The 27,256-nt window shown below is 40.9% G+C and overlaps 2 protein-coding genes across 4 annotated transcripts in view; one reads left to right on the forward strand and one right to left on the reverse strand.

Annotated features, from left to right (window-relative positions):
* Positions 1 to 26,217, forward strand: LOC114261345 (Zn-dependent exopeptidases superfamily protein). 3 transcript variants are annotated; one of them, XM_082872156.1, is made up of 11 exons: positions 6 to 217; positions 317 to 404; positions 1,737 to 1,872; positions 2,300 to 2,580; positions 3,162 to 3,303; positions 7,226 to 7,465; positions 7,852 to 7,995; positions 23,722 to 23,854; positions 24,420 to 24,601; positions 25,638 to 25,750; positions 25,935 to 26,217. In XM_082872156.1, the coding sequence occupies exons 3-11, from the start codon at positions 1,795 to 1,797 to the stop codon at positions 26,038 to 26,040; spliced, it is 1,419 nt and encodes a 472-aa protein (XP_082728282.1). In that variant the 5' UTR covers positions 6 to 217; positions 317 to 404; positions 1,737 to 1,794; the 3' UTR covers positions 26,041 to 26,217. The 3 variants fall into 3 exon arrangements, with proteins under 3 accessions (XP_028057419.2, XP_082728282.1, XP_082728273.1); XM_082872147.1 differs by having other exon boundaries at positions 2,308 to 2,580; XM_028201618.2 differs by lacking the exon at positions 7,852 to 7,995 and having other exon boundaries at positions 1 to 217; positions 2,308 to 2,580.
* The window catches only part of LOC114261346 (uncharacterized), a 9,523-nt gene continuing 8,411 nt past the window's right edge, over positions 26,145 to 27,256 (reverse strand). Inside the window, exon 7 of the mRNA XM_082872165.1 lies at positions 26,145 to 26,584. The gene's annotated coding sequence lies outside the window, so the exon portion shown is untranslated. The remainder of the gene's footprint in view (positions 26,585 to 27,256) is intronic.

Here is a 27,256-nt window from a genome sequence, read left to right on the forward strand (position 1 = left end):
TTTCTTGGTGGAAGCAAAAACAAATACTAGTGTTTTGGTGAAAATGGCGGCGATAACTCGCCTCCAACTCCTCCAACCACCAGCGAGCGCCGTGACACCCTCCGTGCTTTTGTCCAAACTCCATCGGTCCTCCTCCGTCTTTTCTAACCCCATTCTCTGTACCCCTCGTCTTCGTAAACTCTCCTTCACTCCTCCACTTTGCTCCAATTCGGATGAGGTCACACTAATTAATCCCTCTCTCTCTTGCTCTTTAGAAATTTGATGTTTATTACTTGCTAGGATATCTGTTGAGTTGAATCTAGGGTTGTTGATGCAGGGTTCTTCCACTTCCGGATCGAGTCCATCCATTGTTGGTGATCTTCTGGATTATCTCAACGAATCTTGGACTCAATTCCATGCCACAGGTGTCATTTGCAAAACATTACTGTTTGTTAATACTGTAATTTTAGCAATTTGTGGAACAGTTGATGAGATGAGATTGTCTATTATTCTCATTCAAAAAGAAGTTAAGCTATGCTCAACCTAACCTGGATTAAATTGAGACCTATATAATTGGAACCATGAGTTATATTGTTGTTACTTTGGTACGACGACTTGAAATTGTTGACTTACCCATGTTTGGTTGTTTGGGCAGAAAACATTTTTCAGAAAAAAATATTTTCTATGTTTGGTGGAGGTGGTGGGGTGGCAGCGATGGCAACAGTGATGGTGTGGTGGTGAAGGTGAGAGTGGCAGTGGTACTGTGGTGACATTGGTAAAAGTTTAGTCTGAAAAACGTTTTGTACCTTTTAAAAATGGAAAATATTTTCTGGCCAAATAGTCTTGTTTTTCATTGACCATGGAAAATGTTTTTCGTTGACTTTCGTTTTCCATTATACTAAATGCTAGAAAATCCAAACAAACAGAGCGGTAGTGAATTTGTGGGTTGTTGTGGAAAGGAGGAATTATTTATGCTACTCATACATTAGAAAGTTATGCGAAAGTGCAAGAAAATGAAGGGATAACACTGGTTGCATGGAATTAAAGATGAGGGTGGTGCAATTGTGAAGAGAATAAGCTAAAGACTCCACCAAGGCACTGTTTGGTCTTTGAATAGAAATCCTGTTACTGTTCCTTTATAGCTCATTGCATTGTTTGCTAAATTGCATTCCCATCCTAATTTCCATTCCATTATTCTGAACTGAATGGGACCAAATGGGAATGTTAAGAATTGGTTGTAAGTGGAAGGCTACACTGAAAAAAGAAAGTTAATGGCTGGGAATTGGAATGGTCTTTGACCCATCATGTTGGTAATTTTTTTTGCATGCTACTACTTTATTTATATAAACAAGGTTACATGACTATAGGTCTTCAACCCATGAAGAACCTTGGCGCATACTCTAAGTATTGCCTTCACTTTTCATTGCTACTTAACAATGGTTTTTCACTATGGTCACTCAAAATCATTACAATCACAACTTCAAGGGTCCACCCTTAACCTCTTTCACATACAATTTTTACATATGGGTTTGGGCTACAACCTTCAATTCACATATATCCTCAAGAAAACCAAATTGTAGGTGCCTCTCCACCAATTGTGTGCTACGTCAATAGTTGTGCAAACATTGTAACAATGTTTGCAGTTCTACACATACCTTGAGGAAGGAAATCTAAAATGTCCTTTCGTGTGCCTTTTTTTTTCCAGTTTTAGATATATAGTTTTATGCTTGTCTCATTTGCTATGTATCCTTTTATAGCTGAAGCAAAACGGAAATTAATTGCTGCTGGATTTCACTTGCTAAATGAAAATGATGAATGGGACCTGAAGCCTGGTGGACGTTACTTCTTTACACGAAATATGTCTTGTTTGGTTGCCTTTGCTGTTGGAGAAAAGTAAGTGGAACCACACTCTCTTCTGTAACATTGACTCTCAATAGTTTAAAACATAGTCCGAGGACAAACTGATGTTTGAGAGTAGATAGATAGACTGAGGGTGAGGGTGAGGGTGAGGGTGAGGACAAACAGAGGTTTGAACTTTCAAGTAGACTTTTAGTGAATATTGCAGAACTAGATATTTGGTTGGTCTGCATCTTTAGGTGGCCCTCGTTTTTTCCTAACCTTGTCCATGATTTTCATATTGTTCTCTCTCTCTCTCTCTCTAAATTTTTCAATTTTGTTTCTTTCTTATTCTCAAGAAGGAGCTGCATTTTTGCCATTTTCTACTATTTTTATGATTGATCACTTTGAATTTTAAAGTTCTTATAGACTAGTTGACTTGTTCTATTTTCTTCGTTTTCTTAGTAATAAGGTCCTCTGTCAGTTTTGCAGGTATCGTGTTGGAAATGGTTTTCATGTAATTGCTGCCCACACGGATAGCCCATGTCTAAAATTAAAACCGAAGTCTGCATCGTCCAAATCCAGCTATCTTATGGTCAACGTGCAAACATATGGAGGCGGTTTATGGCATACATGGTTTGATAGGGACTTAAGTATAGCGGGAAGGGTGATATTGAGAGATAAAGATGGTTCTTTTTTGCACAAGCTCGTCAAAGTTGAAAGGCCTTTATTACGAGTACCGACATTGGCCATTCATCTTGACAGGTTGTTAATCTTCTGAATCTTTCTGTTTTTAGCCTTTTCCATTCTATACATTATCTGTTCTGCAATTCTTTACATGAATTTTGATAGTTGTTTGCTGCTTGGACACTAAGGTGAAATTAGTAGGTTTGACATTTTGAAATTATTGGTTTGGTTTGTAAGCATTATACATTGTGAGTTGACTTGAGTTTATTTTCGTAAGTCACATTTTGGTTGCCCCTTGTCTCAGCATTGATTTTCTCCCCCACCCATTCTCTTTGACATCCAAATGAATTTTAGAAATGTGAAGTGTTAATTTTTTTTAAACATGAAAATTGCCCTTAGAAGGATTTTCTATGGGAATATCAAGTGCTAATATCTTGAGAAATTGGTGCACTTTGATAAGTATGAATCCAATCCGTTGTGTTTCAAATTTTCTTTGGGAAGTGGTTTAATTTTGCAAACGCATAATTTAAATCCAAAATGATGCACTGATGATCCTCTTTGGGAAGGTATTTAGTTTTTATCTTATGGGTTGTCTAGTTTCACATTCTCCACATATTGTCTGATTTTTTTCTTTTTCTTTTTTTATTTTGGTTGTTTAGAACAGTGAACAAGGATGGGTTTAAGCCAAATCTAGAGACTCACCTTATTCCTTTATTGGCAACAAAGGTTGAGAATACGTCTTTGGAATCCAAAGAGAAAAGTAATATTACAAAAGCTGCTCATCATCCCCTTCTTATGCAGGTATCTCTTTTGGTAAATCTACATGTAATGGAAGAGGGCAAAAAATAGAGGTAATTTTGTAAGGGGAGACTAATGCCATAATGGTACATTTGGTGAAAACGTGGCAATGAGACAAACCCGCATAGGTACCCTTTTGTAATGCAATTGTGGCAGGTAGAAGGGGAGATAATAAGTAGCAATAATAATCTTACTGTAAGAAATAATGTATAGAGAAAGAGAGAGAATAAATTGTATGTATTATTATTGATTGATATGTTACAAGATTCATTAATTACAATTCCTATACAATCTATATATAGAAGAAAATGTGGTAGTAGGTGTAGTGGAGGTGATAGTGGGTTAGGTGAAGTGGAGTGTGTGGTGAAGTGGAGGTAGGTGAAGTGGAGTGTGTAGTGGAGTAGGTGAAGGTAAAGATGGGAAATTCTAACAGCCCCCCGCAAACTCAAGGAGGAGAGAAACTAACCAACTTGAGTTTGGAGAGAGTAACAAAACAAGAAAATACATAAAAATAAAAAAGGATAGGAGACACTGTATGGTCGTGTCAGACCGTTGGTGAAGACACTGTATGGGGTGTCATAACGTTGTAGAGGACACTGTATGGTGGTGTCAGACCGATGTAGAAGACAGTTTATGGGGTCATGTCGGACCGTTGTAGAAGACAGTTTATGGGGTCATGTCGGACCGTTGTAGAAGACAGTTTATGGGGTCATGTCGGACCGTTGTAGAAGACAGTTTATGGGGTCATGTCGGACCGTTTGTAGAAGACAGTTTATGGGGTCATGTCGGACCGTTGTAGAAGACAGTTTTATGGGGTCATGTCGGACCGTTGTAGAAGACAATGTTGTGACAGTTTACGGAGTCTTGCTGGACCCTTGTAGAAACTAACCGGAATCAATGTCGGGACAGTTTACAGAGTCTTGTCGGACCCATAAAGGAGCTAACCGAAATTAATGTCGGGACAGTTTACAGAGTCTTGTCGGACCCATAAAGGAGCTAACCGGAATCTATGTCGGGACAGTTTACAGAGTCTTGTCGGACCCATTAAAGGAGCTAACCGGAATCACTGTCGGGACAGTTTACAGAGTCTTGTCGGACCCTTGAAAAAGCTAACCGGAATCAAATGTCGGGACAGTTTATAGGGTCATGTCGGACCGTCGTAAAAGTTGCACCCTCAAAAGGTGTGCCCAATCTTTCAAAAGGCGTGCCCAATTCATCAAAAGGCGTGCCATCAAAAGGCGCGCCCATATTGTCGGCGAGCGTCGAGCGGCGCATGATGCGCGTGTCTGCCGCTTCGTCAGGGTCTTTATAAATCGAAGCGGAGGCTGAGGTTGGGAAGCATAACAAACCAGTCTGAAACCTCTGAACCTTTGCAGTCTGAAACACTCTGTAACCAACCCTTCTCTGAAACACTCTGCAACCCATAACATGGCCTCTTCTTCCCGTCTAGCTAACCAGAACATGGCCTCCTCTTCCCGTGGGCTACTTACGCTCTTTCCAGAACTGAATGAGTCCACAAGAGAAATAACTGGTGCGGTGGCCAGTGAACCTCAACCAAACACCTCTGGTTTTGCTCCGTTGAACTTTCCGATGCGGTCGGTGGAGCAAAAAATGGCGGTGCAGTCGGATGTGGAGGCCAATCAGTTTACCTTGAAGTCATGTGTGGAAACCATGACTGCGGTTACAAATTTGTCGAACCGGCTGCAGAGTAGGACAAATGAGGTGCAGCAGTTAAACGCCCAACTGGCTCTGCTCCAACGCATGTATAAGGATGCGCGAGCAGAGATAAGTGTGCTAAAGGCGGAAAACAAGGAGCTGAAGCGGAAGGCCAGTTTTATGTTCCGATTTGGAGGGCCGCCATATGCTGCAGTGGAGGAGCAGGGAGTAGTGATCATGCCCAGTGGAGTGGGAAATACGGAGGCAACACCGGCAAGGGCCGCCCAAGACGGTGGCAAGAAGAAAAGACCGGCGGAATAGGCGAGAAGAAAAATCCCACTGTTCCGATTTGTGTTGGTTGTGTTTTGTGTTGTTTTGTTTTTATTTTTTTTATTTTTATTTTTTTTTTATGGTGTAAAATGCTGATCGGGGTTGATCCCCGGCATGAAGAAATGACAAGTTTGTAAAATGTTGTTGTTTTTTTTTTTTTTTTTTTTTTTTTTTTTGTTTTTGTTTTTGTTTTGGGAGTGTTTTGTTGAAAAAATAAAAATAAAATGAAAGAAAACAAGGGAGAAAGAAAATAGATAAAAAATATTTATAGATGGATTATATGAAAAACATCAGTGCGATTGTTTCAAAATAAAGTGGGGTATTTAAAAAAGAGGAAAAGTGACTAGGAAAAAATAAATAAAAATAAGTGATTTTTGAAATCAAATGGAGGAGAGAGAGGGACAAACCCATGTGATAAAGTGGAGAGAGAGTCGGTGAGTGGGGTGCAAAAGGTGAAGGAGAAATGATGGATTGAAAATGGTTTGGGTCAAAAGTGGACACTGTTAGTGGGGAACATGAGTGCATTAATTATTTGATATAATAATAATAATAATAAAAATAAAAAATTAGAACAGTTGGAGAGAATGAGTGGAGTATGGTAAGGGTTTCATCCAAAGCCAAAATTCCTGCAGCGAATCACTTCGCAAATCCTAGCATGAGCTTTTTCTCTTTCCAGGCTTATTCATGAATTTCCTGGTGATTTCAAGAGCCTCTGGTGGCATTGTGGCAGAGAACACCCCAACCTGGATTTTGGGTGGCAGCAACTGAGAACACCCCAACCTGGATTTTGGGTGGCAGCAACTGGAAAATATCATAGATCTGATTTTTAAAAACCTCGTGACAGCATTTCATCAGCTTCATCCAAGACAAACATTTTGATGTAAACAGGGCGAAGTGATGGTCTCCGCAACATGTCAAACACACGACCAGGAGTACCAACAACAACATGAACCCCACTGGAGAGAATGCGCTGATCTTCGCGCACACTAGTCCCTCCAACACAAGCATGAACCTTCACACTTTGCTGGGCAAGTTCAAGAGTGGGTGGAAGAACCAAAGCTTGGCACTCAACCAAGCTATAATCTAGCTGCTGCAGAATTCCAGAGCAGAATGTTGCTGTGTTTCCAGTTCCAGACTGTCTCGTCATATGAGGTGAAGAATTCTTCTCCATCAGCCTCACACATGACTACAGTTGCACAAATCTTTGTTGATTTTATCAGCGGAATAGGTTGAGGTCCGGCGGGCGGCTAAGGTGAGGTTGCCGCCCGCCGGGGAAGCGAAAATACTAGGTTTTAAACCAGCTCTGATACCATGTAAGAAATAATGTATAGAGAAAGAGAGAGAATAAATTGTATGTATTATTATTGATTGATATGTTACAAGATTCATTAATTACAATTCCTATACAATCTATATATAGAAGAAAATGTGGTAGTAGGTGTAGTGGAGGTGATAGTGGGTTAGGTGAAGTGGAGTGTGTGGTGAAGTGGAGGTAGGTGAAGTGGAGTGTGTAGTGGAGTAGGTGAAGGTAAAGATGGGAAATTCTAACACTTACCATACCGGTTCATTTCATTTCAAAAATTTCGTGGAAGTGTTAGATTGATCTCAAATGTTGCATAAGTCATTCCTTGGAAGAATATAGATGCCTCCATGATTGGATGATTGCAGTCTTCTTGCTTGCTTGTTTCTGATTCGTCAAGTTCTAATAGTTGGAGCACTTGAATGGCTAGTTTTGTACTACGCACATTTGCAGTATCTGTTCAATGCTTTTGCTAGATCTGCCTTCTGTTTGTTTGTTTTATTTTTTCAACCTTAGGTTCACTCCAATGTTGAAATTGCATTGCCACTTTTAATTAACAATATGGTCAATGCATCCTTTTATGTTTACAATTGAGGGTGCCGGAATATCTTGTAATTTCCTTATAACTGTGATACTCAGGTTTTGTCAGATGAATTGAGCTGTGGTATTGAGGACATAGCAAATATAGAATTGAATGTTTGTGATACTCAACCTAGCTGCCTTGGAGGTGCAAATAATGAATTTATATTTTCCGGAAGATTGGATAATCTCGCTTCTAGTTATTGTGCATTGAGAGCTCTCATTGATTCATGTGAAACTCCTACTGATTTATCAAGTGAGCATGCAATTCGGATGATCGCGCTTTTTGATAACGAGGAGGTAGTTTCTTGCACAACTTGTAAGCCTTATGTAGGATATTGACTGCTTTGTTGTCCTTTTACGACTGGGTGCAATGGTTAGTGTTTTGTTTGGTCATATGAAATCTTCAATTCGATTGCAATTTAAGATTATTTTCAGCTGTTGAGATTTTAATTCCTTTGATTGAAAATTGTAGTATAATAGTTTTTACCATGCTATTATTGTTCAAGTGGTCTTCCTTTACTTTTAAGGTCAAATGTAACTACAACCGGGTATAACGTAGGACATTCAGAGGTGAAGTCCATGTCCTGATAGTTAAAACATACTTGGATGGTAATTGGTTCTTGATTAAATTTTTTAAAGTTCAAAGGAGATGACTGATGACCTAACTATGTTTTTGGGTTTAGGTTATCGCTCCAAAGTGGGTTGTCTTAAGGGGGATTACAAATCAATGGGGATTAGCAAAAATAATTGAAACAACATGGAGGTACAATTGGGGTCTGTGCTGTGGTGCAAGTCAGGCTACAGTTTTCCCTTGCACCCTACCGCAGGTCTACTTGCACCTCCACATTTTTGCAATTATTTTCACTTGTTCCCATAAGTTTCTGAAGATGATAGCTTGTATATTTAACTTGTAGAATACAAAGATTACAACCAATATTTATAACAATCTTAAACCTAATCTATAATAAGAAATAACCCTATACAATCAGTTGAATATTTACAATCAACCAATCAACCTACCTAATTGATACATAATACCATAATTACATAATACCATAATTATATAATATTCTCGTACCCCTGTTCAAGCTCAAGGTGTTTTAGTAGAAAACACTGAGAGTTTGTCAAGAAGAAATTGAAATCGAGCAGTTGTGTGAGTTTTCGTAAAGAAATCAGCAAGTTGCAAAGCTGAAGAAACAAAAGGAAACGAGATGGAGTCAGACTGCAGATGCTGACGGACAAAATAACAATCAATCTCAATATGCTTTGTCTGCTCATGAAAGACAGTGTTATAGGCAATCTGAATAGCACTACGGTTGTCACAGTAAAGGGAGGTCGGAGAAGACTGAGGGACACCCAAATCAGTCAAGAGATAACGAAGCCAAACAATCTCAACAGTGGCATGAGCCATGGCACGGTACTCAGCCTCGGCAGTGGAGCGCACAACAATAGTCTGTTTCTTGTTCTTCCAAGAAATCAAGGAATCGCTAAGAAACATGCAGAAGCCAAAAGTGGACTTGCGATTAGTGACATCACCAGCCCAATTAGAATCAACATAAGTTACAAAGTCTAAAGAGGAAGTAGAAGACAACAGTAAACCCTGAAATACCCTAGAGATAGCGAAGAATTCGAACCAAAGTAGCCCGATGTGTAGAATGAGGAGCAGAAATTGTTGGCATATTATAATCACCGAAAGTCACTTAGTATTTTATTAGCCGAAAGGCACTAGGGTCTGTAATCATTGTTATGCCCTTAGGGATCATCTTGTAATTGTCTTGTTTGTAAACCCTAATCTTCATCTATAAATAAGGGGTGATATCTCATCATACCCTAAGCCTATTATTCAAGCTTCATGGTATCAGAGCTTAATCTATAGGGTTTCGGCTCACCCTCGTTGGTAGACCTTTTCACCAACAACACTCTAGGGTTCGAAGCTTACCTGGGTGGATCTTCCTCAGCCGTCTTCCTCAGTCAATCTTCCTCAGTCGATCTCCTCAGCCGTCTTCCTCAGTCGATCTCCTCATCCCCTCAGCTCGTCTTCCTCAGCCGTCTTCCTCGTCGACCTCCTCTGTCGACAGCACCGCAGCTCGTCTTCTTCGTCAGCTCAGTCGATCTCCTCATCCCCTCAGCTCGTCTTCCTCGTCACTCGGCCGACAGCACCGCAGCTCGGCGACCTCCTCCAGCCACTTCGTCGCTCGTCTCCTTCGTCGTCCTCTGATTTCCTCAGCCTCTGATCTCACTGTGGTATATAAATATATATATATACCTATATATCCTGATATATATATATAAATAGAGCCGGATATATATATATATAGTTATATATAAAAGACATGTATAAATAAATCAATTTAAAAAAAATAAAATAAAAAAAAAAATAAAAAAAATAAAAAAATATATAAATAAATAAATAAATAAATAAAATGAAATAAAAAATATATATATATATATATTCAAAAAAAAAAAAAAAAAAATCATTTCTTAATTTTTGTTATGTCTTTATAGTGGTCATTGTGCCTGTTATCTCACTACCACCTTCTGGGTTTGTGATTTCTACTAGTTTGTTGTGGGTTTGGTAGTATTGTATCCATGACAGATTCCACTAGTGTGTCCTCTTCGTCTCAAACACCAAAGAGTGAGAGTCTCATTCTACCTACTACCATGACTGAGAATCCCAACCCTAGTCTGAAAATCACCACCTCTCTATTTAATGGTCAGAACTACCTAGCATGGTCTCAAAGTTTGACTTTGTTTTTGAAAAGCAGAGGAAAGATGGGGTATGTTGATGGCAGGATACAGGCACCTAGTACCACTGACTCAGGTTATGACCAATGGGAGATTACCAACTCTTTGATTATGAGTTGGCTTATCCATTCGATGGTTCCAGAACTTGGTGAGGGCTACTCGTCTATGGAGACTGCCCAGGACATTTGGGAGGCTGTGGCTGTTACCTATTCCCGCAAAGGAAATTTTTCACAGGCATTTGAGTTGCGTCGCTCTATTGAGAGCACACTTCAGGGGGAGCAGACTGTTCTTCGGTACTTCACTTTCCTCACCAACGGCTGGAAACGCCTTGACCACCTGGAAGACTATAAGCCCGTTTGCCCTACTGATTCTGTCGGGTACAAGAAGTTCATTGCTCGGGAACGGGTCTTTAAATTTTTGGCCGGCCTAAATATGGAGTATGATCCAGTTAGGGGTCGAGTTCTAAGTATGGACACCCTTCCTTCACTCCAGGAGGCATTTGCCTATGTACAAAATGAGGAGAGTCGTCGGTCAGCTATGATGTCCCCTGTCTCTACTGACCGTTCCGCATTACTGTCTACTCCTCGAGATGGCCTCAGCCTGCCTCCTCCGTCTGCTGCTAAGGAGTCTGTATTCTGTGATTATTGCAAGAAGCCGCGGCATACTCGTGAGACATGTTGGAAGCTTCATGGGACTCCATCTGGGGGTCGGGGTGATCGGTCAGGTTCTCGAGGAGGTCGGTCAGGCCACTCTCGAGGACGTGGTTCCTATTCCCGGGCTCATCAGTCTAGTACCGTTAATACCCTTGATTCTAATTCTACTTCTGTTACCCAAGCTTCTGATACTGAGCTGGAAGATGCTTTGCGCCAATTGTTGGACCGCCGATCTTCTACTGCTCTCAGTACCGCTTCCTCGTCCTTTGCCCGCTCAGGTAACTTAGCATCTGTTCCTTGTGCTTTCCTGTGTCATACATCTTTGCCTTGGATTATTGATTCTGGTGCCTCAGATCATATGTCTGGCTCCTCTGATCTTTTCTCTGCCTATAAGCCCTCTTCAGGTCAGGACAAAGTTAGGATTGCCGATGGAACTGTTTCTTCCATTTCTGGAAAAGGTTTAGTCCAAGTCACTCCTACCATGCATCTATCTTCTGTTCTCCATGTTCCCAAGTTTTCTGTTAATCTGTTATCCTTAAGTCGTCTTACCCAGGATTTGAATTGTTGTGTGACGTTTTTTCCTGATCATTGTCTTTTTCAGGACCTTGTCACGGGGAGGACGATTGGCAGTGGTAGTGCAGAAAATGGTCTCTACTTCCTAGATCAACCGGACAAACTTGCTTATTCTTCCACCACGTCTTCTACTACTCCCGCTGATGTATGGTTGTGGCATCGGCGTCTTGGGCATCCCTCATTTCATTTACGTAAGCATTTATTTCCTTCTAGTTTCGCAAATCATCATGTGTCTGACTTTCTTTGTTAGGGTTTGTCAACTTGGAAAACAACATAGAGCTTCTTTTGCTCCCAGTTTGAATAAAAGCTTAGTTCCTTTTTCATTAATACATTCTGATGTTTGGGGGCCCTCTCGTGTTCTGTCTGTGAAAGGTCATCGCTGGTTTGTTACATTTATTGATGATTTTTCTCGTGCTACTTGGGTGTATCTCATGAAAGATAAGAGTGAAGTTTTCTCTGTGTTTCGCACTTTTCATAAGATGATTTGTACTCAGTTTGGGGCCACTATCAAAATATTTCGTTCTGATAATGGCGGGGAATACATAGATTCTGGGTTAGAACAATATTTCTCTACTCATGGCATTATCCATCAGACATCTTGCACCAATACCCCTCAACAAAATGGGGTGGCCGAACGCAAGAATCGGCATCTTCTTGACATGGCTCGGTGCATGTGTTTTTTTATGAACGTGCCTCAACCCTATTGGGGCGACGCTGTTCTCACCGCTGCCCATCTTATTAATCGTCTCCCTACCCAGGTCTTGGACAAAAAGGCTCCGCTTCACGTCCTCCTCGGTTCTCAGTCCTTGTTTTCTATTCCTCCCAAAATATTTGGTTGTGTCTGTTTTGTCCATAATCACTCTCCCTCTCGTGGTAAGTTGGACCCTCGCTCCCTCAAGTGTGTTTTCCTTGGTTATTCTCCTACTCAAAAGGGGTATAAATGTTACCACCCTTCTTCTCGTAAGTGGTTTGTGTCCATGGATGTCACTTTCTTTGAGTCCCAGTCCTATTTCTTGTCCTCTCCTGTGTCACCGTCCTCATTTCCGGGGGAGCCTTGGTGTGAAGTGAGTCCTGTGTCTCCTATGGTAGAAGTGAGTCCTGTGCCTCCTATGGTAGAACCAGTTGTTCTTGCACCCCCCTCTTCTACTGGAACTATAGAACCCACTGTCACCAAGAATAAGGATGGGCATGTTTATGTCCGGGACATCGACAGAAAACAAGTTAACTGGATACAAGGGACCGTTTCTGCTACTCCACTGCCATCTCCTGCTTCTGATGAGAGTCTAGGTAACTTTGAATCTCGTGAGTCCATTGATCTTGATGTTCCTATTGCCAAAAGGAAGGGTGTGAGATCTTGTACTCAACATCCTATCTCACAGTTTGTATCATACTCTCATTTGTCATCCTCATATAGAGCGTTTGTGTCCAATATTTCCTCTGTTAGCATTCCTAACCATTTTCAGGATGCTCTTGCTATCTCTGAGTGGAAACTAGCCATGATTGAGGAAATGAAAGCACTTAGGAAGAATGGCACTTGGGAATTGACTGAGTTACCTACGGGCAAACGACCTGTGGGCTGTAAATGGGTATATACTGTGAAACACAAAACAGATGGGTCTATTGAGCGTTACAAGGCAAGACTTGTGGCAAAAGGGTTTACTCAGACATATGGCATTGATTATCAGGAGACCTTCGCACCCGTGGCTAAAATGAATTCAGTCAGAGTACTTCTCTCTCTAGCAGCTAATCTAGATTGGCCGCTTTATCAGTTTGATGTCAAGAATGCTTTTCTCCATGGTGACCTCGAAGAAGAAGTATATATGGACATTCCTCCGGGTTTTGAGGATCATCAAACAGAAGGGAAAGTATGCAAACTTCGGAAGTCGTTATATGGTCTCAAACAGTCTCCAAGGGCTTGGTTTGAAAGATTCACTCAGGCTATGTTTAAATATGGTTTCAAACAAAGTCAGGCAGATCACACATTGTTTGTGAAACATTCCTCATGCGGTAAGACTACAACACTTATTGTTTATGTAGATGACATAGTTCTTACAGGCAATGATAGTGGAGAAATACCTCTGTTGAAAAAATACTTAGCCAAAGAGTTTGAAATCAAAGACTTGGGAAGCTTGAAGTATTTTCTGGGAATTGAAGTTGCTCGCTCTAAGGATGGGATATTTATCTCACAGAGAAAATATGTGCTTGACCTGTTGAAGGAAACTGGGATGCTTGGCTGCAAGGCATGTGCCACCCCACTGGAACCCAATAAAAAATTGGGAGATGATGAAGGAGGAGAAGTTGTGGATAAGGGGAGCTATCAACGATTAGTGGGTAAGCTCATTTACCTATCTCACTCCCGTCCTGATATTGCTGTTGCTGTCAGTATAGTTAGTCAGTTTATGCATGCTCCTCGTCAGATTCACTTTGAGGCTGTCATGAGAATCTTGAAGTATTTAAAGTCTGCTCCTGGTAAGGGTCTGTATTTTTCAAAGTATGATCATCTTCGTGTAGAAGCCTATACAGATGCTGACTGGGCTGGGTCAGTAACTGATAGGAGATCAACTTCAGGGTATTGCACATTTGTCGGCGGCAACCTAGTTACTTGGAGGAGTAAGAAACAAAATGTGGTTGCCAGGTCAAGTGCAGAAGCTGAGTTTAGAGCTATGGCACAAGGTGTGTGTGAACTTTTATGGATCAAATTATTGTTGAGTGATCTTGGTATTGCTCAGACGGACTCCATGCGGTTATATTGTGATAATAAGGCCGCCATCAACATTGCTCACAATCCAGTTCAACATGACAGGACGAAACATGTTGAGATTGATCGCCACTTCATTAAGGAGAAACTCACTAGTGGTACCATTTGTACTCCTTTTGTTCAGTCTGGTGACCAACTTGCTGACATTCTCACCAAGGGACTTGGGAATAAACCGTTTCATGACATATTAGGCAAGCTGGGCATGAGAGATATCTTCGCACCAGCTTGAGGGGGAGTGTTGGCATATTATAATCACCGAAAGTCACTTAGTATTTTATTAGCCGAAAGGCACTAGGGTCTGTAATCATTGTTATGCCCTTAGGGATCATCTTGTAATTGTCTTGTTTGTAAACCCTAATCTTCATCTATAAATAAGGGGTGATATCTCATCATACCCTAAGCCTATTATTCAAGCTTCAGAAACGAACTGATTAACCATATGAACCACATAGACAAGATCAGAATGAGTAACCGTCAGATAGACTAAGTAACCCACAAACTATTGATATAAAGTAGGATCATCTAGAAGAACACCATCAGTAGGGGTGAGCTTCACATTAAGCTCAATGGGGGTATCAGAAAGCTTAGTGTCAGTAAGACTGCCACGATGAATAACCTCATTGGCATATTTGGCCTGAGAGAGAAAGTAGCCCTTGGAGAAGAAGCTATCTCAATACCAAAAAAATACCGCAAGAAGCCCAGATCCTTCATTTCAAATGTGCAAAAAAGATGCTGCTTGACCTCAGAGAAAGAAAAAGAGTCAAAGTCAGTGATGATCATATCATCCACATACAGTAATAAGGCAACTGTAAGAAATAATGTATAGAAAAAAAGAGAGAATAAATTGTATGTATTATTATTGATTGATGTAATGTTATATCAATTACAATGATTCATGATTCCTATATATAGAAGAGGGTGAGTGTGTAGTAGGTAAGGAGTAGGTGAAGTGGAGGTGGTAGTGGTGTAGTGGGTTAGGTTTAGTGGAGTAGGTGAGGTGGTAGTGGTGTAGTGGGTTAGGTTTAGTGGAGTAGGTTTAAGTGGGTGAAGTAGGTGGAGAGTAGGTAGATTTTAACAGCCCCCGCAAACTCAAGGGGGATAGGAACTAACCAACTTGAGTTTGGAGAGAGTAACAAAATAAGAAAATACATAAAAATAAAAGAGGATAAGAGACACTGTATGGTCGTGTCAGACCATTGGTGAAGACACTGGATGGTGGTGTCATAACGTTGTAGAGGACACTGTATGGGGGTGTCATAACGTTGTAGAGGACACTGTATGGTGGTGTCATAACGGTGTAGAGGACACTGGATGGCGGTGTCAGACCGATGTAGAAGACAGTTTATGGGGTCATGTCGGACCGTTGTAGCAGACAATGTTGTGACAGTTTACGAAGTCTTGCTAGACCCTTGTAGAAACTAACCGGAATCAATGTCGGGACAGTTTACAGAGTCTTGTCGGACCCTTGTAGAAACTAACCGGAATCAATGTCGGGACAGTTTACAGAGTCTTGTCGGACCCTTGTAGAAACTAACCGGAATCTATGTCGGGACAGTTTACAGAGTCTTGTCGGACCCATAAAGGAGCTAACCGGAATCAATGTCGGGACAGTTTACAGAGTCTTGTCGGACCCTTAAAAAGTCGCACCCTCAAAAGGTGTGCCCAATCCATAAAAAGGCGTGCCATCAAAAGGCGTGCCCAATTCATAAAAAGATGTGCCATCAAAAGGCGTGCCATCAAAAGGCGCGCCCACTTCATCAAAAGACGTGCCCAACAGAAAGCGTCGAGCCATCAAAAGGGGCGCCTGACACGCGGCGATGCACGTGATTGACAGAGCGCGTGTCGGCCTCGTCGTCTGTCTTTATAAACCAAAGCGAAGTCTGAGGCTTGGAAGCATAACAAACCAGTTGAAACCTCTTCGTTCTCTGTAACATTCTGTAACCAACCCTTCTCTGAAACACTCAGCAACCCAAAAACATGGCTTCTTCTTCCCGTTCAGCTACCCAGAACATAGCCTCTTCTTCCCGTGGTCTGCTCACTCTCTTTCCCGACCTCAACGAGTCAACAAGAGAGATAACTGGTGCGGTGGCCTGTGAACCTCAACCAAACACCTCTGGTTTTGCTCCGTTGAACTTTCCGATGCGGTCGGTGGAGCAAAAAATGGCAGTGCAAACGGATATTGAAGCTAATCAGTATACATTGAAGTCCTGTGTTGAAACTATGACTGCGGTCACAAACTTGTCGCACCGGCTGCAGAGTAGGACAAATGAGGTGCAGCAGTTAAACGCCCAACTGGCTCTGCTCCAACGCATGTATAAGGATGCGCGAGCAGAGATAAGTGTGCTAAAGGCGGAAAATAAGGAGCTAAAGCGGAAGGCCACCGTTATGTTCCGATTTGGAGGTCCGCCATATGCTGTAGTGGAGGAGCAGGGTGGAGTGATCGTGCCCAGTGGAGTGGGAAACACGGAGGCAACACCGTCAAGGGCCGCCCAGGACGGAGGCAAGAAGAAAAGACCGGCGGAATAGGCGAAAAAGTGAGATCGGTGGGTGGCCGTCTGCAGAAAAGAAAGCAAATCTTGTGGTGGTTGTTGTTGTTGTTGGTTTTTTTTTTTTTTTGGGTGTAAAATGGTGATCGGGGTGAGTCCCAACATGAATAAAATAAGGGAAGGTTTGGTGTGCAAATTTGTATTTTTTTTTTTTTTTTTTTAAATATATATATATATATATATTCTATATATTCTAGTGGGATGAATGATGAGTTGTATGAAACGATGGGAACAAGTCCATGTGGGTTAGGGAATGGCGATGATAATGTGTTGTGGGTGGTGGAAAAAGTAAAGTGAGAGAGAGACACACTGTAACATATTAACATAGTTTATCTTAGGTTTACCGGCACATTCCTTTTCTGAAGATATGCATTCCAGCTCAAACCATTTCAAATAATTCACAAATCTCATCATCACCTCACGTGATAAGAAGACAAATTTGCAGCTGTAACACTGCCCAACGTGGGTGAACAGTTGGTTGATAAAAGTCCTTTGGTGAAGTGATGGCGAATCATCCTCACTCTTGAGCCCCTCCATTACACCAACTTTGGTACCGTTTACCTTGGAAGGGGCTTGTGCATTGGCCTTAACCTGCAAACCCCCAGTGGCAGCAGATTTTGATTTAATCCCTCGTGCATCCACATTTGCTGGAGGTCCTCCAAGCTTGCTGGATGTCTTGGCACCAGAATCGGGTGGAGGAGATGCAACTGGACAAAATGCAGAAGTAGCGGCGGTAGCAACCATTATGAAAAATCTATCACCAAGCTGAGAAGAATCTGGAAGAGCACGGTAGAAAACGTCAGAAATTGGATGTTTTGGTGGCAGATTCGAAGCTGTCTGAGTGCGGAAAAGCAGTTGAGAATTGCGTGATTAGTGAAGGTCGTTTGGTGGAGAACGGTGAATCAGAGACGAAGTCTGCGAAACAGTGTGCATCTCCGACTTCAAATGTGACAAACGAGCCTGAGGTGGCTCAGAAATGCCCTAAGTTAGGCATGACTTCTGTGCGTGGAAGGAGGAGAGATATGGAAGACGCTGTGGCCATTCACCCCTTGCTTTGCCGCCGGAGTAGTCAGAATCCGGCGGATTTGCACTTTTTCGGCGTTTACGACGGCCACGGTTGCTCACATGTGGCGATGAAGTGCAAAGATCGATTGCACGAGATAGTGAGAGACGAACTCGAAAGCCACGAAGAAGATTCGTGGAAGAAAATGATGGAGCGAAGTTTCTCTTCTTGCAGAGTTACGGCTGTGGAGAGTGGAAGGTATGTGTAGAAAATTCCAGCGGGCAGCAAAGGCAAAGGTGTCGGCCGGCTGCCTGCCGGTGAGAAAGAAATACAGGCTTAAATCTTATCGCTCTGATACCATGTAAGAAATAATGTATAGAAAAAAAGAGATAATAAATTGTATGTATTATTATTGATTGATGTAATGTTATATCAATTACAATGATTCATGATTCCTATATATAGAAGAGGGTGAGTGTGTAATAGGTAAGGAGTAGGTGAAGTGGAGGTGGTAGTGGTGTAGTGGGTTAGGTTTAGTGGAGTAGGTGAGGTGGTAGTGGTGTAGTGGGTTAGGTTTAGTGGAGTAGGTTTAAGTGGGTGAAGTAGGTGGAGAGTAGGTAGATTTTAACAGCAACAAATCCAGCAGAGATGTGGAGAAGAAATAAAACAAAGTCTTGAGCACAAGGATGAAACCCAAGCGCACTAACAGCAGTCTGAAAGCGATCATACCAAGTATAAGGAGACTGCTTCAGACCATACAAAGCACGCCGAAGGCGGCAAACCTGTCCAGAGGAATGGTGAAGGCCAGGGGGAGGACGCATATAAACCTCCTCGGTGAGATGGCCATTAAGAAAAGCATTTTTTATATCCATCTGATAAAGAGGCCAAGAACGAACAACAACGACAAAGATCAAAGTACGGACAATAGTCATCTTGACAACAGGAGCAAAGGTCTCCTTATAATCAATACCATACTCCTATGAGAAATTTTTGACAATCAGACGAGCTTTGTAGCACTCAAGAGAACCATCATAATGAGTCTTGACTTTGTAGACCCATTTGCAACCAACCAGATTCTTACCAGTAAGCAAAGGAACTAACTCCCAAGTATTAGTTTTTCTGTAAATCAGACAACTCATCCTCCATAACTTAATCCAATGGGGATCCTGACAGGCCTCTTTGTAAGGCTAAGGTTCTTAAAAAGAATGAATAGTAGACAAAAAAGTACGAAAGGAAGCAGAAAAACATGTATTAGACCAATCCAACCTATTTGGAAGATGAAGCGCTCGAGTAGGATAGCGGTGTGCAGTAGGATCAGAGTCGTCAGGAGCAGGAGGATCAGTAGTAGAAGTAGAGATAGCTGGTGGAGGGAGAGCCTGGCGACGCGAATAAACTAACAACGGAGGAGGAGAAGGAGTAAGCTGGGGAGACGGAGGAGAAAAGGGAATAAGGTCATGGGAAACAGTAGAGATGTACTCATCAAAAGGGATCTCGGAAGGAAATGGATCAAGGTCAAACCAATCCTCTTTGGAAACTGGAGCAATGGTAGGAGGAAACTGAAAGTAAGGCAGACGTTCGAGAAAAGAAACATGACGGGAGCCATAAAGACGATGGGAAATAGGGTTGTAACACCAATAGCCTTTCTGAGTAAGACTATAACCCAAAAAGACACATAAGACAGATTGGGCATTAAGTTTAGTTTGATCTTTACGGGGAAGAAGGACAAAACAAGCAGACCCAAACACACGAAGGAAAAAGTAATTGGGAAGTTGAGAGAACAGAGCCTCGTAAGAAGACTGACCAGAAAGAAGGGGAGTAGGCATGCGGTTAAGAAGAAAAGCAGCAGTAAGAACTGCCTCGCCCCAAAACGAAGCTGGAACTGAGGCAGAGAGAAAAAGAGACCTAGCTGTCTCAAGAAGATGATGGTGTTTACGCTCGGCTCGACCATTTTGGACAAGTGTATCAGTATAAGAAGTTTGGTGAATGGTATCCAAATTGGCTAAATACTCACAGCACTCAGTTTTAAAATATTCCCCATCCAGGTCAGATCGTAACAATTTAATGGTAGCCCCAAACTGTGTAGTGATCATAAGTTAAAAGGTACGATATATTTAGTAGAAGTCAGATTTATGAGTCATAAGATAAACCCAAGTATAACGGGTGCAATCATCAACAAAAGACACATAGTATGCGGAACCCCCTTTAGTGAGAACAGGAGAGGGTCTCCAGACATCAGTATGCACAAGAGAAAATGGAGAAACAGAAACTGAAGTAGTTTATTAAAAGGTAAAGTTGACATTTTGACAAGTTTACACCCCCGACATTCATCAATTTGACTAGGAGAAACTTTACCCAATAATCCTGACTGAGCTAAAGACCGTAAGCGGTCAATAGACAAATGACCTAAGCGAGAATACCATAAGTCAAACTGACTCGACTGAGAATCTAACTGAAATGAGGAAAAAACAATTGGAGAGATGGATAGAGGGAGATGCAAGCTGTAACGCCCTCAAAATAATAACAATAAACCCATCAATATAGACATACATTTATATACAAAAGATCCACATTCTTCAACTGATCAGAGTACTTCATTACAAAAGTATTACATGTTAACGACAAAAGCAAATGCCCTACGGGCTTATAGCTTTCCAAGTTAACACTTGGTTACAAAAGAGAGTACTAACTCAATTACATGTTAAGCCCTTGGCTTGAATTTACATGTAATACATCAAAAGAAATAAAACAACAAAAGTGTGTCCGCCTCTAGTCTCCCAAGCTATGTCCTTGGAGGTGGCATGCTACTTGTACCTGAAAATGATGTTCCCATATAGGGTGAGCCACAGCCCAGCAGAGATATACTAAACCAACCATGAACAATGACTAAAAGATTAGCAATTGATAAATGGCCAACACTGATACATCCACATATATCACATCACAATTTCATAACATACGAGTCTATGTCACTTTTCACTCTCCATCTTTATTTAATAGATAAGCATATTAGCTATATCAACACATCAACAAATAAACATATTACGCATCAACAGATAAGCATATGAGCTGTATCTACACTTCACTAGACAAGCATATGAGCTATATCTACACTTCTCAAAGATAAGCCTATGAGCTGTATCTTCACTTCTCTAGACAAGCATATGAGCTGTATCTACGGAGTTCATCCCCCATCTCCTCCCAACACTATCCGGTTTAGAGGTACATCCCCCATCTTTCCCTAAACCGCGGAGTACATCCTCCATCTCCTCCTCTACACACAATGCATATAAACGCAAGGGTTCTATATACAATCAATCAATACATAAAATCAATGTATTCTATCCACCGTCATACTCTATGACACATTCAATCGATTAGTTTTAGTTTGCCTAATCATCATGCATTGTCTACAACAATGAAGACTATCCTCCACCGATAGCTCAAAGCAGTTATTTCTAAACAGAAAATAAGTGCACAAAAATGGATATTAAATCGACATTTCAATTAGGTGAGCGATAAATGATCCACCTACACCCTTTAACCCCTTTTCTTTCCAATTTCCACATTCTCAAATCAATCCCTCATTTCCAACAATTAATTATACAAATTAATCAATCAATGTAATTAGGGCATTTTCCATAATCATCATTACAACCCTTAGGTTCCATTTTCATTAATGTTTCAACATTAATTTCACTTTTTCATGCCAAACATGCATTTAGGTTTTATATAAATAAAAACCCCAACTTTTAAAAAATTACACAAAGGCCCAAACTTTCTCAAAATTACCCAACAACCCCCAACATATCAAAATGCAAAAATTTAAAGACAAAGCTCATAAAGAGGAGTAGGATATCCCTACCTCGAAGTTAGAGCTCGGATGGAGAAGAGACCAAAATCAAAGTGCTCCAAAGACCAAGATTTTCGGATCAAAACGACGCCCTCGACGATCAACACAACTTTTACAAAGGCCGAAGGTGAGGAACTCACTCCTACTAGATCAATACTTAGAGAGAAGTCAAGGTTTTAGAGAGAGGAGCTCTCAAAATGGGTTTTAGAAAAAGTAGGAGAGAGAAAGGAAAGTAAAAAGTGATTTAAAATCACCAAGCGGATAACTCATATACGCATAACCCGCTCGAGCGGAGAACACAACGCTCGAGCGCCAAGAACAAAAATCTGGACACGCTCGAGCGCAATAAGGCCCGCTCGAGCGCCAAGACACAAGAATAAAGCACTTCCGCTCGAGCGTAGATTTTCCCCTCCCAGAACTTATACCCAGAAGGTACTACCCGCTCGAGCGCCAACAAACGCGCTCGAGCGTAAAAATCACATCTGCAGAAGTTTTGCAGGAACACTAAATACTGGAGGTGTGCAATCCCCGCTCGAGCGCAAGAAGACCCGCTCGAGCGGATTGCCTAAAAACTGGGCAACAAGGAATTGAAACCAAGGCCTAACCAACCTGTAACAACCCTGCTCAAAACATCCTAAAACTCAATCATGTGGAATTAAAGGACGACAACAGATAGATACCACTACCAACTTCACGGAACCGAGTCCGGAATACAACAAAACGGTAAAGGGACAACCGGGATCGCTATACAAGCTTTCTACCACATAGAGATCTCCAACTCTACGGCCGGTCCTAATTTGCTTCTTGGACATCCGATCCTGTATACAACAGACAGAAGAGGAAAAGATAACATCAAAATCAGAAGTATTAAGCTGACTGATAGATAATAAATTGATTGATAGCTGAGAAACATAAAGAACAGAGAGAATAGTAACAACAAACATGGCAGAGGGTAAGATAGACCTAACAGAAAGAACAGGCATACCAGACCCATTAGCCGTATTAACAGTAATATGAGAGAGAGGGAGGATACAGTTTTGAAGTAAGGAAAGGTGAGGAGTCATGTGATGAGAGGCACTCGAGTCAAAAAGCCAGACAGAAGAGGAGATACCTGTAGAGCACCCAAACAAACCTGAATAAAGAGAGGTGAGAGCAGAGGCAGATGAGGATGGTTGAGAGGTGGACAGGAGATGCTGAAGCTGAGCCATCTGGGCACACAAGGAAGCCAAGTCAGGATCAGAAGCTAGAGTAGAAGCAGTATAATCAACAGGAGGTTGAAACTATGTTTGAGGTGGTTGAGAAGACTGAGCAGACTGACGTCCCTTCTTGGGACAGTTGTACTTCTAATGGCCCTTCTGATGACAAAAAGCACACTCATCAGAGGCTAGTGGCCCTTTCTTAGGCTTCGCATGGCCCTGAAGCTGATGAGGTGGTGGGGTTGACAACAGAGGGGGCTGAGTAGGAGCCAAGAAGACAGATGGAGACAGAGTTTGACTGGCCATCTTAAGACAGGTTTCCTCGGAGAGGAGCTCATGAACAATAGCATCCACAGAGGGGAGAGGAGACCGATGAAGGATGCCACCACGGATAGCCTCATATCCAGGGGAGAGAGCCGTCATAAACTGCATCAGACGACCATCTTCCCGAAACCGTAGATAATCATCTAGCACCTTGATGCTAGGAGGCTCCATCAAAGCAAGCTGATCCTAGAGACCAGTCATCTCAACATAAAAGTCCTGAATAGACTTATCCCGCTGGCGAGCACCTTGAAGAGCGGTTTCCAACTCATATCGTTTGGCAAAGTTGGACTGCTAATAGACACTGAGTAAATATGCCCACACCTCCTTTGCACTGGAATATTTAGAAAACCAGTGGTCGCGATGAAGAAGACAGAGTGAAGGAGTGACAATGGCGACATGAAATCTCAGATCGCACAACGATTGTGACTTCTGTTGATGACGATCGCAAGTACGACTTCTGTTGATGACGATCACAATTTCTGAGGCTAATGGCTAGGGTTTCGGACGTGGCTTTGATACCATGTATGTTTCTGAAGATGATAACTTGTATATTTAACTTGTAGAATGCAAAGATTACAACCAATATTTATAGCAATCCTAAACCTAATCTATAATAGGAAATAACCCTATACAATCAATCGAATATTCACAATCAATCAATCAACCAACCTAATTGATACATAATACCATAATTATATAATATTCTCACAGTTCCCACTTATTCGCAATTCCCCCTTGTCTTAATCAGATTTTCTTTAGGCATTCATTATATTACTTCTGTAAATCTTGGCACGTGCCCTTGATTTTCTATGCATATTCTGTGTAAATGTTGATGTTTTAGATGCATCTCATTGGCCCTGCTCTGTTAGTCCGGTTTAGTATGACTGTTGTCTCTTGTTGTGCAGGTGGGTTCAAATTCAATTCAGGGTGCTGGTGCTCCAACCATGTTTCAGGCTATGAGACGTATAGTTGGTTGCTTAGCTCATGAATATGTAGGAGAGGGTGCTTATGAGCGTGCAATCCGCCAATCCTTTCTTGGTATGCTTGACTTGGGATTTTTTATGGTTTGAAGTAGATTGATTCCATTTTAAGTTTTTTCATTCCTGATTGTGTTGTTGACTTATTTTTTTTATTTTTTTATTTTTTCTTTCTTTCCTGTTTACAATATGTAGATCCAATACTGTTGATAGAAAGAAAGAATTCTTCCCCCACCAAATAATAAATACATCATCAGGTTCTTCATATATGTAAATAGTATAAAAGGTGGGATTTTTCGTACGTCATCCACAATCCTAGCATTACATATAAAAAAAACTCTCAAAATAAATAATGTCCTGCCAATCTTGAGCTATATATAGTACTAGTTTAGTAGAGCACTGCATCATTATAGAAACACACGCAAATGTCTAGGCATAGGTGGATTATATTCCACACTCTATCTGTCCTGTGCTAAATAGATAAAAATGAACTCAAAACAAAAAAACAGTTTTTTCTCACATAGTTGCACCTATTAAATGTTATATTTCCTTTTCTTTCATCCAAATTGCAATTTGTATGGTTGGTTGAGGTTTCTAAGTTTCTGTTTGTGTTGATTTCCTTGTAGTGTCTGCTGACATGGCTCATGGAGTTCACCCAAATTTTACGGACAAGCATGAAGAACACCATCGCCCAGAATTGCAAAAGGGGCTTGTTATCAAGTACAATGCAAACCAGCGCTATGCTACTAGTGGAGTTACCGCATTCCTTTTTAAAGAAATTGCAAAAATTCATAACCTACCTACACAGGTGACATGACAATATTTAGAAGTGATATAGAATTTGTATGAGAAAAAAATTCTGTCCTTTTTTGGCCATTTCATTCTCTAATATGCTTTTGTAAATGATGTGCAACTGGCAACATGTAGGTTGTGGTAATTCTATTCAATTGCATAACTCCGTGCATTAGCTTCATAGTTAATAATAATTTTTTTTAATGAAATGTCTATGCATTCGTCACAACAAACTTGGGGATCCATCTCTATGCAAGTTTTGCTTTGCAAATCAAGGTCTCTAGCATGGTATGCCCTTGAGCACTTCAAAACTTCACAAGAGAAAACCAGTGGGAGTCAGGCCCAGCTGATTCATGTGTATGTTGGTCTGAAATTTGCCATTTCACAAACAGTATTTTCACTTGAATATGTTTCTTGAAGTGCACATCCTGGGATTTGTTCCACGGGTCTCATTGGTAACATGCAAATTGTTTAACAATCAAGGCATAAGATAGATTACGGGTTTTGATGTTTGGCATACTAGCAAGAAGTACGAGGCCAAGTGATCGAAGTTAGAAGAGACTCTGGCATGGTGATGGGTTGAGGAAAATCCCCAAATCTTGGAATCCATGCAACATGCTCACCTTATATCTATCTGAATGTACAGATTTAATGACCTCCATAGAAATGGAGATCAATTAGGTTCCTAGTCAATTGCTTATTGTTTTTAGCTAAATGACGATCTACATGTTTAATACCTTGTAAAGGGTATTTTTATATCCCCAGGAGAGATTAGGATTCGTTGACCTTGTGCTCTTTCCTCATTGTTCCCCAAACTTGTATACACTTTTTTCACTTATTTTTACATGGATTCAGTTGTTTGATATATACATATTGTATGTGGCTGATAAGATGTCTTGTTTCCTTGCTCACAAACACACATTAGCAATACCTTTTCCTTTTCTTGGAAGTCATATTTTCGTATCATGTTATCACACAGCAGACAGATGGACCTTCACGTGCTCCGTTTGTATAACTCGTTAAGACTAAAGTTTATCCATTTGTTTGTGTAGGAATTTGCAGTGAGAAATGATATGGGATGTGGATCCACTATAGGTCCCATACTAGCTTCGGGGGTTGGCATTCGTGCTGTTGATTGTGGTATTGCTCAGCTTTCTATGCACAGGTATTACATTTTGCTTTGTTACATTTTCATATCAATTACCTTTACACTGCATTTGGATCTTAGATTTGTGAAGACAAAGGTAAAGTGAAGGGAAAAGTGAATGAAGTAGAAGTTTCATTTTTCAATCATCAACATTGCCGACAAGCACGAAGGTTTACATTTTTTTCCCCTCTTGTAACTGCAGTATACGAGAAATTTGTGGGAAAGAAGATGTTGACATTGCATACAAGCATTTCAAGGCCTTCTATCAGACATTTTCAAGCATCGACAGGAAATTAAATGTGGATTAGTATGTTGTCTTGAGCCCCAACGAATATAGTCTTTTCTTTTTCCTTTCCAGAGACTAGAAAAATTACATTAATTTATTCCTCATACATTCGTGTAGTAGCTCATATTTTAAAAATAATCTTTATTTTGCCTCCAAATACAAAGATAATGAAATGAAATACGAATGGGTTGACAACAAATACTTTGGTGGAAGAAAAGATGCAAGTGCATATTGTGTGTATACGGTTTTGCACAAAACACTGATGGGGGGTTTTTGCTGGGTTGTGGGGAGGGGTGGTGAATTCTGTTGTTGTTCATGAGATTAATATTTGCCCTAATTTTTAGGGTTTGAAGTGGAAGTAGAGCAACTACTGTGTTCAGATTTAGGGTTAGGGTTGGACTGGCCTTTGTTGAGTTTCTGTTTCAGCTCAGATAACAGAACCTGATTCTCCTGGTTGAGCCGTTGAGCCTTCTTCCTTAGCTTTTCATTCTCTTGGATGATCTGACAGTTCTGCAAATACAGTTGCGAGTTCAGCTTCTCCATACTAAAATGCTTGTGTGTAGCCCCTGAAACCGAAGCCAGAGACATAAAGATAATTAGTTTCAGCTGATCGATTGATTGCCTGCCTAAGAAACTATATATATTTTTTCATCAAAAAAAAAAAAAAAAAAAACTAGAGAAATGTCAGTTATCTGTCAATTGTAATTGGAGAATAGGAATGGTAACAGGACATGGTGGAATTAGATAGGTGGTGTCCCATCCCTACCGTGTTCCCCAATGGGCTCGATAAAAGCGGGATGGGGGTATTTTGCCAACCCTTGCTGTGTTTGGTTGAGAGATTTAGAGAGTGATTTGGAAAGGGAAAGAGAAAAAGTGTGTGAAACTATGTGAAATGTAGGTATATTTTTTTCACATTTCACCTACCTTTTCCATTTCCCTTTCCAAATCCCCTCTCAAATTCCTCAACTAAGACATTAGGAGGGGTCGTGCTAATGAGATAATAGTATGACATGTAGAACAATGATTAATAAGTTATTAGAGTCAAAAAGATTAGAGAGATGGAAAATAACAGTGAATATATTGACATCTTAGTCTTATTAAATTGAAAAAAAAAATGAATTATATATAGACGTATATAAATCCAAAGTTTAAGCTAATATAATTGGGTGCAAGACAAAATAGGGTCAAATACGACATGACAGTGTTGTCTCTTCTCTGTTTCCTTATACCGGGGTGGG

The sequence above is a fragment of the Camellia sinensis genome, chromosome 1 (genome assembly GCF_055761805.1).
Source record: "Camellia sinensis isolate YWXY chromosome 1, ASM5576180v1, whole genome shotgun sequence".
NCBI lineage: Eukaryota > Viridiplantae > Streptophyta > Magnoliopsida > Ericales > Theaceae > Camellia > Camellia sinensis.